This window comes from Papilio polytes, unplaced genomic scaffold (genome assembly GCF_000836215.1).
Source record: "Papilio polytes unplaced genomic scaffold, Ppol_1.0 DF821289.1, whole genome shotgun sequence".
NCBI lineage: Eukaryota > Metazoa > Arthropoda > Insecta > Lepidoptera > Papilionidae > Papilio > Papilio polytes.
The window spans coordinates 5867250-5879476 of NW_013527915.1; the positions used below are offsets into that span (position 1 = coordinate 5867250).

The 12227-nt window shown below is 33.6% G+C and overlaps 5 protein-coding genes across 5 annotated transcripts in view; 2 read left to right on the plus strand and 3 right to left on the minus strand.

The window, feature by feature from the left end:
• Nucleotides 1-1139, plus strand: part of LOC106109377 (glycerol kinase-like) — a 4800-nt gene extending 3661 nt beyond the window's left edge. Inside the window, 4 exon segments of the mRNA XM_013290851.1 lie at nt 45-125; nt 127-293; nt 488-580; nt 919-1139. Coding sequence (XP_013146305.1) covers nt 45-125; nt 127-293; nt 488-580; nt 919-1016 — 439 coding nt within the window. The 3' untranslated portion in view covers nt 1017-1139.
• On the minus strand, nt 817-3783 carry LOC106109375 (tRNA-splicing ligase RtcB homolog). Its single transcript, XM_013290849.1, has 5 exons — nt 3362-3783; nt 3151-3281; nt 2371-3075; nt 2021-2185; nt 817-1655 (listed from the first exon to the last, which is right to left on the minus strand). Exons 1-5 carry the CDS (start codon nt 3651-3653, stop codon nt 1428-1430), a joined length of 1521 nt encoding a protein of 506 aa, XP_013146303.1. The 5' UTR covers nt 3654-3783; the 3' UTR covers nt 817-1427.
• Nucleotides 3784-4046: 263 nt separating this feature from the next.
• Nucleotides 4047-4475, plus strand: LOC106109157 (NADH dehydrogenase [ubiquinone] 1 beta subcomplex subunit 11, mitochondrial). Its single transcript, XM_013290562.1, has one exon. The coding sequence runs from the start codon at nt 4047-4049 to the stop codon at nt 4473-4475; it is 429 nt and encodes a 142-aa protein (XP_013146016.1).
• A 401-nt stretch (nt 4476-4876) lies between these two features.
• LOC106109376 lies at nt 4877-8361 on the minus strand. Its single transcript, XM_013290850.1, has 6 exons — nt 8226-8361; nt 7125-7382; nt 6711-6938; nt 6416-6548; nt 5591-5751; nt 4877-5241 (listed from the first exon to the last, which is right to left on the minus strand). The coding sequence occupies exons 2-6, from the start codon at nt 7227-7229 to the stop codon at nt 5020-5022; spliced, it is 849 nt and encodes a 282-aa protein (XP_013146304.1). The 5' UTR covers nt 7230-7382; nt 8226-8361; the 3' UTR covers nt 4877-5019.
• A 1807-nt stretch (nt 8362-10168) lies between these two features.
• The window catches only part of LOC106109260 (extensin-like), a gene marked incomplete in the record, with an annotated part of 3005 nt that continues 946 nt past the window's right edge, over nt 10169-12227 (minus strand). Inside the window, 2 exon segments of the mRNA XM_013290674.1 lie at nt 10169-10560; nt 12177-12227. Coding sequence (XP_013146128.1) covers nt 10453-10560; nt 12177-12227 — 159 coding nt within the window.

A 12227-nucleotide genomic window follows, 5' to 3' on the forward strand; every position in this document is an offset into this window, starting at 1 on the left:
TACTTAGATACGTAACGCCGACATATGCCATTGTATTGTAAAAGCAAGAGACAAAAATCATATATGTATGTTGCCTTGTGTGCGCCAGTTGGACGTCTAATGAATAGTTATTTTGTTTTGTGAAACGATATTGAAAATGTTTATTTGTGATACTGTTGTACAGATTCGGCCGCTGATGACTGAGAGCACGGCGCTGGGCGCGGCGGTGGCGGCGGGGCGCGCGCTGCGCGTGTGGCCGCCCGCCACGCCGCGCCCCCCGGCGGACACATTCATGCCCGCCATATCCGCTGAAGGTCTAATAAGAAACTTGTTTTAAAATGATATTTTAGTTCCATGCCGCTCCATTTCCGTTTAAAATATTTTTTATCTTAAAAAATAGTTTATTAAATCAACATTTTTTATTATGAAAAAATTGCAAAAATCAAATATATTAATAATAAATTGTCTTTTTCTACTTTCGCACAATGTTGAAATGTGATTGTTTTAGAGCGGGAAATCCGTCGCGTGCGGTGGGAATCTGCACTAAGCAGGTGTATGGACTGGGCCGGTGAAGATCCTTATAGAAACAAAGTAGAGCCAGGTAATTATTGTATTGATTGTACTAAATCTAAGAACCAGATAAATAAAACTAAAACAATATACATTTAATGGATATGAGTTCAAGGTATTGGTAGTTAGAAAGCAATAAATATCAAAAAATATGTAAAAGATAGTAATTTAAAGATCAAATACTAATTGCGGTTTGTATTGTTTAATATTATTGGCATAGGTAATTTCACGCTTATGTTAAAAGGAAGAGTTATAGTAAAAAACCAAAAAGTTAGGTAAAAACTTTATTTATAGCACACTTTAACAACTTTGAATGCATGTGGCACATCAAATAATATAAATAACTTTAAAAATCAGTCGTTTTCACAGATGAGGTTGACCACACAACAGCAGTTCTACCATCCGGCCTCTTCTTCCTCGGCACCGCCTTGTTAGTGGTCATAGCGGACAAATTGAAAGTTATATAGACAGCTTTAGTGCAAATAGTCATTAGAAAATACCTCTCATGTTAGTCAAATTATTGCAGTATTAATATTTTCAAAGTAGAATTATAACATGTTGTGAAAACTATAATAAATGTTATACTGAAACATTGTTTTATTATAAATTGTTAAAATAAATCCATAATATAAATATCAGAGTAAAAATGCTAGCTTACTACAAATATAGTTACAATAGGATATTTCTTATTCTTATTTCACGTTAATAATTTTAACATTTATTCACAGTACTATCATAAATAGTACCATATTTCTTTAAATGCAAAAAACACCTTGTTTAATTAGAAATTTAGCATTAAACAATATTTAAGAGATACATTTTTAACAATCTTGGTATGAATCAAAATTATAATCAGTACTCATATAATAGGTTAGAGTTCAGCCTTTTATAACAGCAATAGGCCTTAACTTGACAGTCTTCTTGCTGATACCAGCGGCATGGCAGGTGTCAACAACATCAGTCACATTCTTATATGACTCCGGAGCTTCTTCCATCACAAGCTTAGGTGAGGCTACACGAATAGATATACCCATGCTCTCTAATTTATTCAAAACATCTTTATAATCAATGTTCCTTCTAGATTTAGCACGAGACAATGCACGGCCCTGAAAAAACAAAATAAAAACAGGAACACTTAAATAGTTACACAGAATATTTCAAATTGATACATTTAATATAAATAAATAAATTAATAACAATACAATACTTTAAGCCTTGGGAAATCACATTAAATTAATATTTCCTGTTAAATGCAAGAAGACTGATAATGCAAAAAAAAAACAAATTAAACTATTGCATCACATAGGATGTGGTGCAATAATATTAAATATTGCACCATTTAAGGTAAATGTTTTGACATTAGGTTTTTTAGTTAACTGTAGTTTCAAAATTCATTTTTACATACATTTAAACACTATATTAATAGAATCTATTAAATGCAGGTAGTATTTCAGTATGCTGATTTACTCACCGCTCCATGACAAGTAGTACCAAAAGTTTCAGTCATGCCCTGTTGAGTTCCAGTGAGGACATAGCTGCATGTGCCCATTGACCCACCAATCAACACTGGCTGACCAGTCAGCTGGTAATCTACCGGAATTAAGGGATGGTGCGGAGGGAATGCTCTTGTAGAACCCTGAAATTATTAAAACTATTAAAGAGATAACGAGATACAATTAAATAATAATGACAAGAATTAGGTCTCTAAGTTACAATAAATAATAACATCCAATGGCTTATTTATTCTCTACTTCTATTCTCTACTTTGAATTGGCCAATCTATTGAATAATAATGGAAAATAAACTATTGAAACTATTTACCTTTCTGTGAACTAATAATGTCTTCACTTTTCCGTCTACAACATGTTCCTCAATTTTAGCAATATTGTGGGACACATCATATATCACATGCATGTCTAAATCATCCGGAGCCATTTTGAATTGTTTTGCAAATGCCTGTCGAGTTAGGAAGGTCATCGAGCTTCTGTTAACCCAAGCAAAGTTAGCAGCCGCTGCCATTGCCTTCAGATAATTTTGTCCTTCAACAGAATTTATTCTGGCGCAAGCTAATTGCCTATCATTTACATCAATCTTGTCCCTCTTCATTGCCTTTTCCATTTCAACTAGAGCATCTGTTGCAACTTGATGTCCAAACCCTCTACTTCCAGAATGTATCATCACTACAACTTGGCCAGTTCTCTCCAAGCCCATTTTGCTTGCAGCATATTTATCAAATATTTCATCAACCACTTGTATCTCAGCATAATGGTTACCAGCACCCAGTGTCCCCAACTGTGGTAGACCTCTCTTCTTTGCTCTAAGACTTACTTTTGATGGATCTGCATTCAACATCCGACCATACTCCTCACAATGTTCCTTATCTTCAGCCCAAACATATCCTTCTCTAAGAGACCAATCCATACCCATTTCTAATGCTTCCTCCAAGTCTCTTGCATTCATAGGAATTATACCTTTTGATCCAACACCAACAGGTATGTGATCAAAAAGACTTTGTGCCAGTTGTTCCTTAAATAAAAAAAAAATTAAAAATAATGCTGTTTAGAGAATAGTGTTAAACAAACTAAAGTATCATGTTAATACCTTAATTGGGAGTACATCTTTTTCACTTAAATTGGTTCTAAGTAAACGAACACCACAATTAATATCAAAACCAACACCACCAGGCGAAACAATTGATTTAGGGTCAGACATATCAAATGCCGCCATATTTCCTGAAAACTCTCAAGCATTATTATTGCGCAATAAATGAATATTTAAATACTGAGAAAAAAATTGTAAGAAAATAATATACCTATAGCAAAACCGTATCCCGAATGAACATCTGGCAGCCCAATAGAGTGACCCACAATTCCCGGTAAAGAAGCGACATTAGCAATTTGTTTCACGCCGGGTAAAAACCCTCCCGTCATTCCAGGTCTGCATGAGTTCCTTAACTCTTCCAACATTAATTTTTCAAGTGTACTATTGACATAAAATAAACCCTCCACATTCATGTTTGGCTGAAATCCTTTCTTGATTCTCCAGCAATGGGGGTTCATCTTCTCTAAGTATTTAAGTTCTTCATTATAACTCCTTACCACCATATTGAATATATTAATAATTAAAATATAATCGAAACACAATTAAATCGGCGATGGTAAATATTTAATTAAATTGTCGCAAAGTTATAAAATATGAAATACGCAAGCACAAGTGAAAAATAGAATGACAATGACTTTGACAGGAGTTACCGGCATCCAGAATTCAAAGAGTAAATTCAAAGTTCTATCATTTGTCTGTACCTTTGTCTACACACTCTTTGTTTTTATCTGTCACTTTGAAAATTGATTTCATAATCTTCGATTTCAGGAAGAGAAAAAAAATTAAGAATTTTACTATAAAAGCGCTATTATTGGTAGGTTTTACTTATAAAATATTAAAATATTCGTTGTATTCTGTAAGTACTTGCTCAATTGTTATTTATTTTTAGCGCGAACATGGCTGCTTTGATAAAACTTCGTCATATGCCTGTCGTCCAAAGATGTGTTTGGAATCATTATAACAAATTAAATCGGTGCATCTCGACATCAAAAAAGAACAGCGAAACTGCTACAACTGCATGTGAAAAAGCTGAAGACAAAAATTGGGTTAGCTATGGTTTTGATTACAAGAGCAAAGAAGAGGATACTAACGTCCACAACGCATCATTCTTCTTCTCAGTAACATTATGTCTAGTACTTGGTGGATTTGCATGGGCTTATAGTCCCGATATCCATTTGAGAGATTGGGCTCAACGTGAGGCCTATCTAGAGCTACGTCGCCGTGAAAAAGCTGGGTTGCCTCCTATCAGTCCTAATTACATTGAACCTAAAACCGTGAAACTGCCTTCAGAGGAAGAACTATGTGATGTTGAAATTATCATCTAATTATTGATGAACATTATTGTTATATAGTAAATAGAAATGATTAGTAAAAGATAACTTAATTTTTCATTATCTTGTCGAAAGGGAAAATTTAATAAACTTATATTTATTTTTAAAACAATTAGCAGTGCAATCATTCACATTAGAAATGTATGTAACTTATTTAATTGCTTCAGTTGAAAAAAATGTGGCTGCGATAAGTGTAATCCTGTATATTTTGTCAATGTCGACCATCTTGTTTAAATCTAAGATTGGCATAAAATAAAGTAATCATATTATAAAAGTTATTTTAAGCAAGACTAACTTCTGGGATTTGTAAAATCTGTATCACTTGTTCTTCTCTGATGAGAGACCAAAATTATCAAAAAGGAGTTTAATGGAGAAATATTAAGGAAACTGTATAATGAATGGATTAAAAGAAAAACATATTTTATTGGTATACCTATCTAGGACTTTGTATACAATTATAACAAATTTTATTCAGGGGCAGAATGTCCAAGGAAATCTTACATAAAATTTACAATTGACTAATGTTTGAATATGTTAATTATGCGCCTTTCAGGCAAACTAGTCGTCCTCCTGTTAAAACGACATAAGCTACATCAGATTTGATAGCAACAAGTGCATTCACACAGACACCCAGGTTTATCTCCCCTGCTGGTTGGAGTTGATCACCGGCGATCTTCCATCGTCGCACGACACCGTCCCAACCACCAGTCCAAGCGTGGTCTTCGCTCACTGATAGAGATGTTAATATCATATCGCTCACCTAGAACAAACATTTCAATAGATAAATTTAAGTACTGTATTCTCCTTGCTTATTTAATCTATATAAATAATTTGCCTTCGATTTTTTTATCTGTTAATATTTAATCTTGGTATTATACTAAATAATAATTAAGTTTCCGCAGGCGCTTTTGTCGAATACATCCAATCCTTTTGCTTTAAATTACTTTACTTTTATTAAAAAAACGGCATTACTTTGTTCTGAGTAAATAAGTACTTTTGCTTATGTTAGCTTTAGCACAGTGTCAAAATGTATCTTGATTTAATTAATATTGATACGCGAATAACACTGGGTAGCTGAATTATTTTTATGTTTGAGAAATCGGTCACACCTTAACTTCATGTAGTTTTTTGAACTTGGTATCGATGGAGGCGTCATGTAACTGCAGGTTGTTGGCACCCCTTGCGGTGACGAGGAGCCGGGTGCCCGCCACCCGCAGCGGCGCGCGCCCCTCCATTGTATGGCGGGTCGTGAACCGGGTTTTCGATTCCTCTGCGACGATACGTTATGTTAATAACGGTAAGTAACATACCGATGTTCTTGAGAAAAACCTTTTAAAATTGTAAACTTTTGTTTAATGTGATGATGTGCAAATTTTGACTAACCTTTAAAAAATATTTAACATAAGACGGACATGATGGAGGAATTAAAGAACATTAAAAGGTAATTAACGTCAAAAGGCATAATTACAAATACATCTGCAGAAATAGAAGATAAAATTAAAATTCATGAGTTTTGCAAACTTTGTCATTCTTATGCAAATATGTATTTAGTAAAATCTAATAGAATATCAATAAACTAGACAATATGGTCATTAAAATTTCATTTGTGTGATATAATCATAATACAAGGAAAAATCTAAATTACACGAAACAGTTTATGAAATGATATTTGTGGAAAATGTGAACACACTAGCTTCCGCCCACGACTCCGCCCGCGTCGAATTATAAAAATCAAAGCTGAGTAGCTTATTTGTTCCAGACTATCCTCTACGTCTATCCCAAATTTCATCGAAATCCGTTCAGCCGTTTAGGCTAAAAACTCTAACAAATATCCATGTAAACTTTCGCATTTATAATCTTAGTATGAAAAGTATTAAATATGATTAGTAAATTAGTTATAAACAAAATGCTTGTAATAAACAAAATGATCTAACCTGGTTTTATTTCTGTGACTGTAACATATAAATCTCGCGCTGTAAACATATAAGGCGGCTTCAGACTTATATCCTTCACTTCTTCGAGGACTTGGTACTTGGCTTTCACTTTATTGTTCTCGTAAATCACAACCTGCAAATGATTTGAAATCACATCTTACATCTTTGGTAACTAATAAATTAAAAGAAACAAAATTGCAGATGCAATTTTGTTTCTTTTAATTTAGATTTATTTATTATTATTCAATAAGATAGATATCTTATTGAATATAAATTGCAATTAAAGGTTACCTACATTGCCACTTTCATCGCCAGAAATTAACTGGTTTTCATGCACACATAAAGCGCCGATGTCTCCCCCCGTGGGTGGAAGCTCAGCGATTTTGTCACCCTTGGCGGACCAAACCCGTACCCCTCCGTCGTAAGAGGATGAGTACACAAAGCCGTTTGCCGCACTCAATGCAAACACTTGCGATTCATGTGCTATCCAATCCGCACCCGGAGATAGGTTTTTATCGTATGACTGAAAGAAAAAAGGTTTGTCGTGAAATAGTGAAAAAATGTAATAAATAAAATCAATTAGTTTACGTGCAGAACGACAATTTTTATATTTTTTTCATTTAACTTAAGACTATTTGGTAAGTGATTATTTATTTCTTTTCAAATACTTTAATTAAGTACCGAATAAAAGTTTACTTCAAAAACTTACAAAGATGGCGCCAGTTTCTGTGCCAACGTACAATGTGTTGTCCCAGGCCACCACACACGGTTCTGATTCGACCTTTATCTCCGCTTCTATTTTGAGTGCACTCATTTTTAGACAATATAATCAAAAAGATCACCGTATATTGCAGTTGTTGTAAAACAGTCGCTGTAACGAATGCAAGAAGCTTACTGCGACGAAAATAGATCGACTCTCTGGCGCTGTTTTCATATTTACTTTAGGAGCGTCTAGATAAATCTGGAACTAATGGTAAAAATAGATTATTGATTTATAAATATTAATAAAAGTTTATTCGCTTAGATTTTGGATAAAGGCATTGAAGCGAAATAATAGCAAATTTTTCACTACAGTTTTAACAGTTATGAAGGTTGGCACCAAATGCCAGTGTGCCAAATATTCTAGAAAAAAAAATTTCAAGGTTGCGACCGCAAGGCGGATCCCCACAGGCATTGTGTTGCATAATTTTGTTAGCACCATATTATTATGGATAAGTGTATTACAAGTAAGTGAAAGTCGTGCTAGTCATGTCACTTTGTAAAAAAAAAAACAAAATGTATCTCAGTAGCATTCAGCATGCAACAACGAATTAGAAAATGCACCCCAAAATTTACTCGCACTATAACCTCATTTCATAATGTGATTAACCATAATCTAAAACATTTGGGGCCTGTGTGGTAACTACCACACGTAACAACAATTTTAGCATACTAATGTAGGCCTGTATAAGGATATGAGAAAATATTACAGAAGATTAGATCGTAATTGTAACAATTAAACTACAGAAATTCATCTATTCACAGGAAGCTACGTAATCCTGAAAACGAAAATTTAGTATTTTCCAATTAATCCAATAATTTGTTTATTACTCTAATTATAGTAAAATTAGTATTCTGTCCAATCTAGTTCAGTCCAACACAACCAAAACATCTCATAACGATTATTTTGGAATGACCAAAGAGATGCTATAAGAGTAGCGCGATCACATCTTTCCTTTGAGTTCTACAAAGTCGACAATCAACAGTTCGTGTATGTAAACAATATTCAACAGTACCAACGCGAAAGTCGTAAATAACAATAATAAGGTACCTAAGTATAATGATGCCGTGAGACATTTCTTGCTATTATTCTCGCACGGGCACGGACGTGTTATGTCACTGCGGAACTTAACAACTTTATAATGAGTTGAATAAAGATTATAACTATTTAGTGTAAATGTCGTTTTAGTCCGTTAAATTCAACAATTGAATCTGTGGCGGAAATAAGTGTTGCAAGGATGGGATGTAATATGTTGTTATAGCCGTAGCAAATACGAGTCCTTTAAACACACATGGTTAGTAGAGAAAGTTGTGAAATTCATAGGAAAATAAAACGCATAAAAAATCATTATTTATCAAAAAATCCAAAATTAAGAATAATTATTTATTTCCAGTTACTTTAATAATTTCTGACTACCTCAAGTTACAATATTGGTGTATCCGCGCAGAATATAAAAATTCTTATTTACAATTGTAAACTTAGCACTCAGATGTACTAACGCGTCCTCGGCCTACCAAAATCGGATATATTGCACTCGTAATAACATTGCAGGAATGTGCTGATACAGTGTCAAGGGTATGGATCGGAAAATAAAGATATGTTCGTCAATTGGCTGCTAAAGGGCAACCATATACGGACTCTGAGTGTGGTAATTTACTTAATATAAGGTAATTGGCGTTATCTGAGGCACGGTTGAAACTTTCTCTTAAGATCTAATTCAATCTCGTATTTTCGCCACCTCGTTATTCCAAACAATAGTAAAATTCTTTCGAATAGTGACCTTGGCCAAAGTTACGTATTATTCTGTCATTACTTTACTTTTCAAATACGATAACTTAACTTTCTTTTTGTGGTGTACCTGTTTTCAGTTATAATACTTGTAAATTTAATATACACACAAAGTATATACGTAACATATGTGTGAACGTAAGGAAATGTCGTTGAAAGAGATATAAATTTATTTGAATAAGTCAAAAGCAAAATTTACATGGATAAAAAACTCATTATGTAGGACAACACGTAATACTGAAAAATAACATACTCGTATATCGAGGTAAATCTATCTAATCTTTAAATAATATCATTTAAGTAATTTTAAAACTGATTCTTCTAATGAATCTTCCTTTTATAATAAATCAATAGAATTTATTGATATATTTCAGGACGTGGACAGCGTAGCGTGTTGCCCAACAAAATATTATCATTACAAATGTGATTCACATGTTTTCGCTTTTAGCGCACATCTAAACATACGAATGCGTCCCTCTGTGTCGCTGGTTAACACTTTACGCAATACAATGAATAACCTACATCTCAGATCCGATTCCTTCAAAACAATTACATACCGTAACTATTGTTATTTCATACACAGTTTTATTCTTAATTTTTTGTATATCAATTACAAACATAGGATTAACAAGCAATTAAAAGTTCCAAAAGTTCATGATCTCTATGCCCCGTTTTCTATAATGTCATATAGGTTTGGTATGTAATTTATCTAACCTGTCGTATTACCCCTTTCAAATTATTCTGTAAAATTTACACAAAAATGTTAGATTGTTTTTACACTGTTTACATTTTATGCGAGTGTGTATTGTCAATGTCCCATTGCCCTTGTATCAAACGTGCTTTGATAGTTTAAATGCTTTCCATTTTGGCTGCAAACGATTTCATAAAAACACAGATTCCGCGACGTTACCTTCGCCTCAATGGATGTTCAAAGGTCGACTCAGGATAACTTACGCTACGCAAATGTGTCAGACAGTTTAGTAAAGATGGTGCGACTTGGTGTGTCTAAGTCCTAATTTTCAGAAGAGAATGACAATTGATGCTGGACAAGATCTAACTACGTCGATAGTTAAGAAATGAAGATCTAATTACTATCAAAATCCAAGCAAATTCTTGGCAACCTAACTGAAAATTCGGGCCTAAAAGTCATGAGCACTAATCATCACATATGAAACTAAAATTAAAAAAGTATGTATTATCTAAAACATTTAATGATATAAAAATATATTTACAATCTCATCAATTTGATGAAAGATAAAAATAAACTCGGGGTTTGGCGGTCTGCCAGTATGCCACTCACTACACCCTCTATACAATCGCCCTCTTCAATAAAGTCCACAGAGTTAACATTCCAATTCATAATAAGCGCTACAATAACTAACATAATTATTATATAAAATTATTTATGACTATCATACAAATCAACTATGTTTTTTGGTAGAAAAGCTTCATCTGAGGGCGAATATGCGAGAGTTTGTGGATTTCCTTTTCAGTATGAACTGTCGCCGGATGGCGCGCCGTAGCTCGATGATGGGGCGGAGGCCGGAGGACCATACTGTTGTGCTGGAGGCTTCGCCGCTGGGTAACCCTCTTGTTTCTAGAAAAGGAAAACATACAAATATAAGTAAAACATGTAAATGAATCCAATGACATCGCCTTGAGTGAAACGAGAAAGTTCACATAGTAACAGGGCAGAAAAAATCATTTATATCTTATTTTACACTTATAAGATGAATGACAAACTGTAGTCTTGTTTGAATATTGTTTGTATCGTAGCATAAGAATGTTTCGACTTGATTAATCTTATTTACCAACAGCTAAGTACATCTTAGCCGAAATATGAAAGACCCGTGCTTCTTATGATTACGACATAACTAAAATTGCTATCTTGTTTGACGATAATTTTGATTGGTATAATAATCTATTATTTTAACATTCAATATGCGGAGGCTGCTGTTATTGTTATGTTATGCAAGTTATTACTGTAACACACTTTCGTTTCATTGAGATTTGGGCTGAGCCGGTAATTATAATGCGATTTACATGAAACATTTCTATGTTGTGCAATAAACACTTAAGTAAGAAAAAAGCGAACGCTGCTATATGTAAGAGTACATTATAATTTTCAAATCGCGTAGTATCTCTTGTGTAAAATATCACCATAGAAATAAAAAAAGACTAATAGAATTTTAAATGTCGCTCACAAAATTTAAATTCCACCTAAACAATTAAAAATTACGTTACACTCATACATATTCATTCATAATTAAATACTTTTATGATGCGCTAAAAGACTATGCCTTACAAATGATCTCTTTAGTAACATCAAATGGTTTTCTTTATGGTAATAGCATTATTTTAAATACGGTAATAGTAATAAAATTCTCAACAAATCAAAAGCTACGGTCACATGGTGTGAGTCGAGCAAATTTTAATTAAGAATTGACAGCTGATCGCAAATTTGAAGGAACACACCAATTTACTTAAATTAATCTGTTTTTATTTGACCTACTAATCCTATGATCCTATTGACTTGTGTACGATAATGTGAGGCAGTGCACGTTGTGTGTAGCCTATTGTTAGCAGCAAATATTATGTCATCACCGTAATCTGCCCTACTGCCAGGTGTGAGAATCGATCACACTTCCTAGACAATGCCAGGAAGCATTGTCTTTGTTTAATCGCTGTTATCAACCAACTTGCATCCAGGATAATTCCTTAGATTCCCAAACTTATCACTCGCAAATCCTTTTTAAAATGTTTTGCTTGCATTATACCGGACTCCACTAGAACTATGAAGCACTGGTCTAAATCATAGATCAGTTTACCCTTCGGCTGTAGCACATTGTTATTCAGAACATAATATATAACTATTACTTAACATTATTTAACACCACATTCCTGCATAGTAAGTACCAAAGTTCTACTTTCATTAATTACACTGTCCCTGCACCTCACGCGTCAATTATGTAATAAATTTTACTAAGTAACCATGTTCATTACATTTTAAACGGCATCTACCTAACGTTGTCCAATTATAGTGGACATTAGTAAGATAATTCTGTATTGATTGTAACCGACTAAACAGTTTGATGAACTATCTATCTATGGTATTATGTAGCTTAATTTGGTTATTCATCTTCAATTGTCTAATTCTTAATTGTTTTGGAACCCTAACTTTAAAATGTGTGTGTATTAAGTTATTTGACATACCTGTGTCTTGTATCTGATGAAGTAAACTTCTGGTTTGGCAGGTTGAGTGGG

Bases quoted from the DNA above. Each gene is read 5' to 3' on its own strand.
- LOC106109375 (XM_013290849.1), bottom strand. From the start codon at position 3,653: ATGGTGGTAAGGAGTTATAATGAAGAACTTAAATACTTAGAGAAGATG. The intron at 2,186-2,370 runs GTAAATAGTTTC...TAATAATTTCAG, and splicing joins CATTATTAGTTCACAGAAAG to GGTTCTACAAGAGCATTCCC. The intron at 1,656-2,020 runs GTGAGTAAATCA...TTGTTTTTTCAG, and splicing joins GTACTACTTGTCATGGAGCG to GGCCGTGCATTGTCTCGTGC.
- LOC106109157 (XM_013290562.1), top strand. From the start codon at position 4,047: ATGGCTGCTTTGATAAAACTTCGTCATATGCCTGTCGTCCAAAGATGT.
- LOC106109376 (XM_013290850.1), bottom strand. From the start codon at position 7,229: ATGAGTGCACTCAAAATAGAAGCGGAGATAAAGGTCGAATCAGAACCG. The intron at 5,752-6,415 runs GTTAGATCATTT...GTATCGTCGCAG, and splicing joins AGTCACAGAAATAAAACCAG to AGGAATCGAAAACCCGGTTC. The intron at 5,242-5,590 runs GTGTGACCGATT...TGTTTGTTCTAG, and splicing joins AAAAACTACATGAAGTTAAG to GTGAGCGATATGATATTAAC.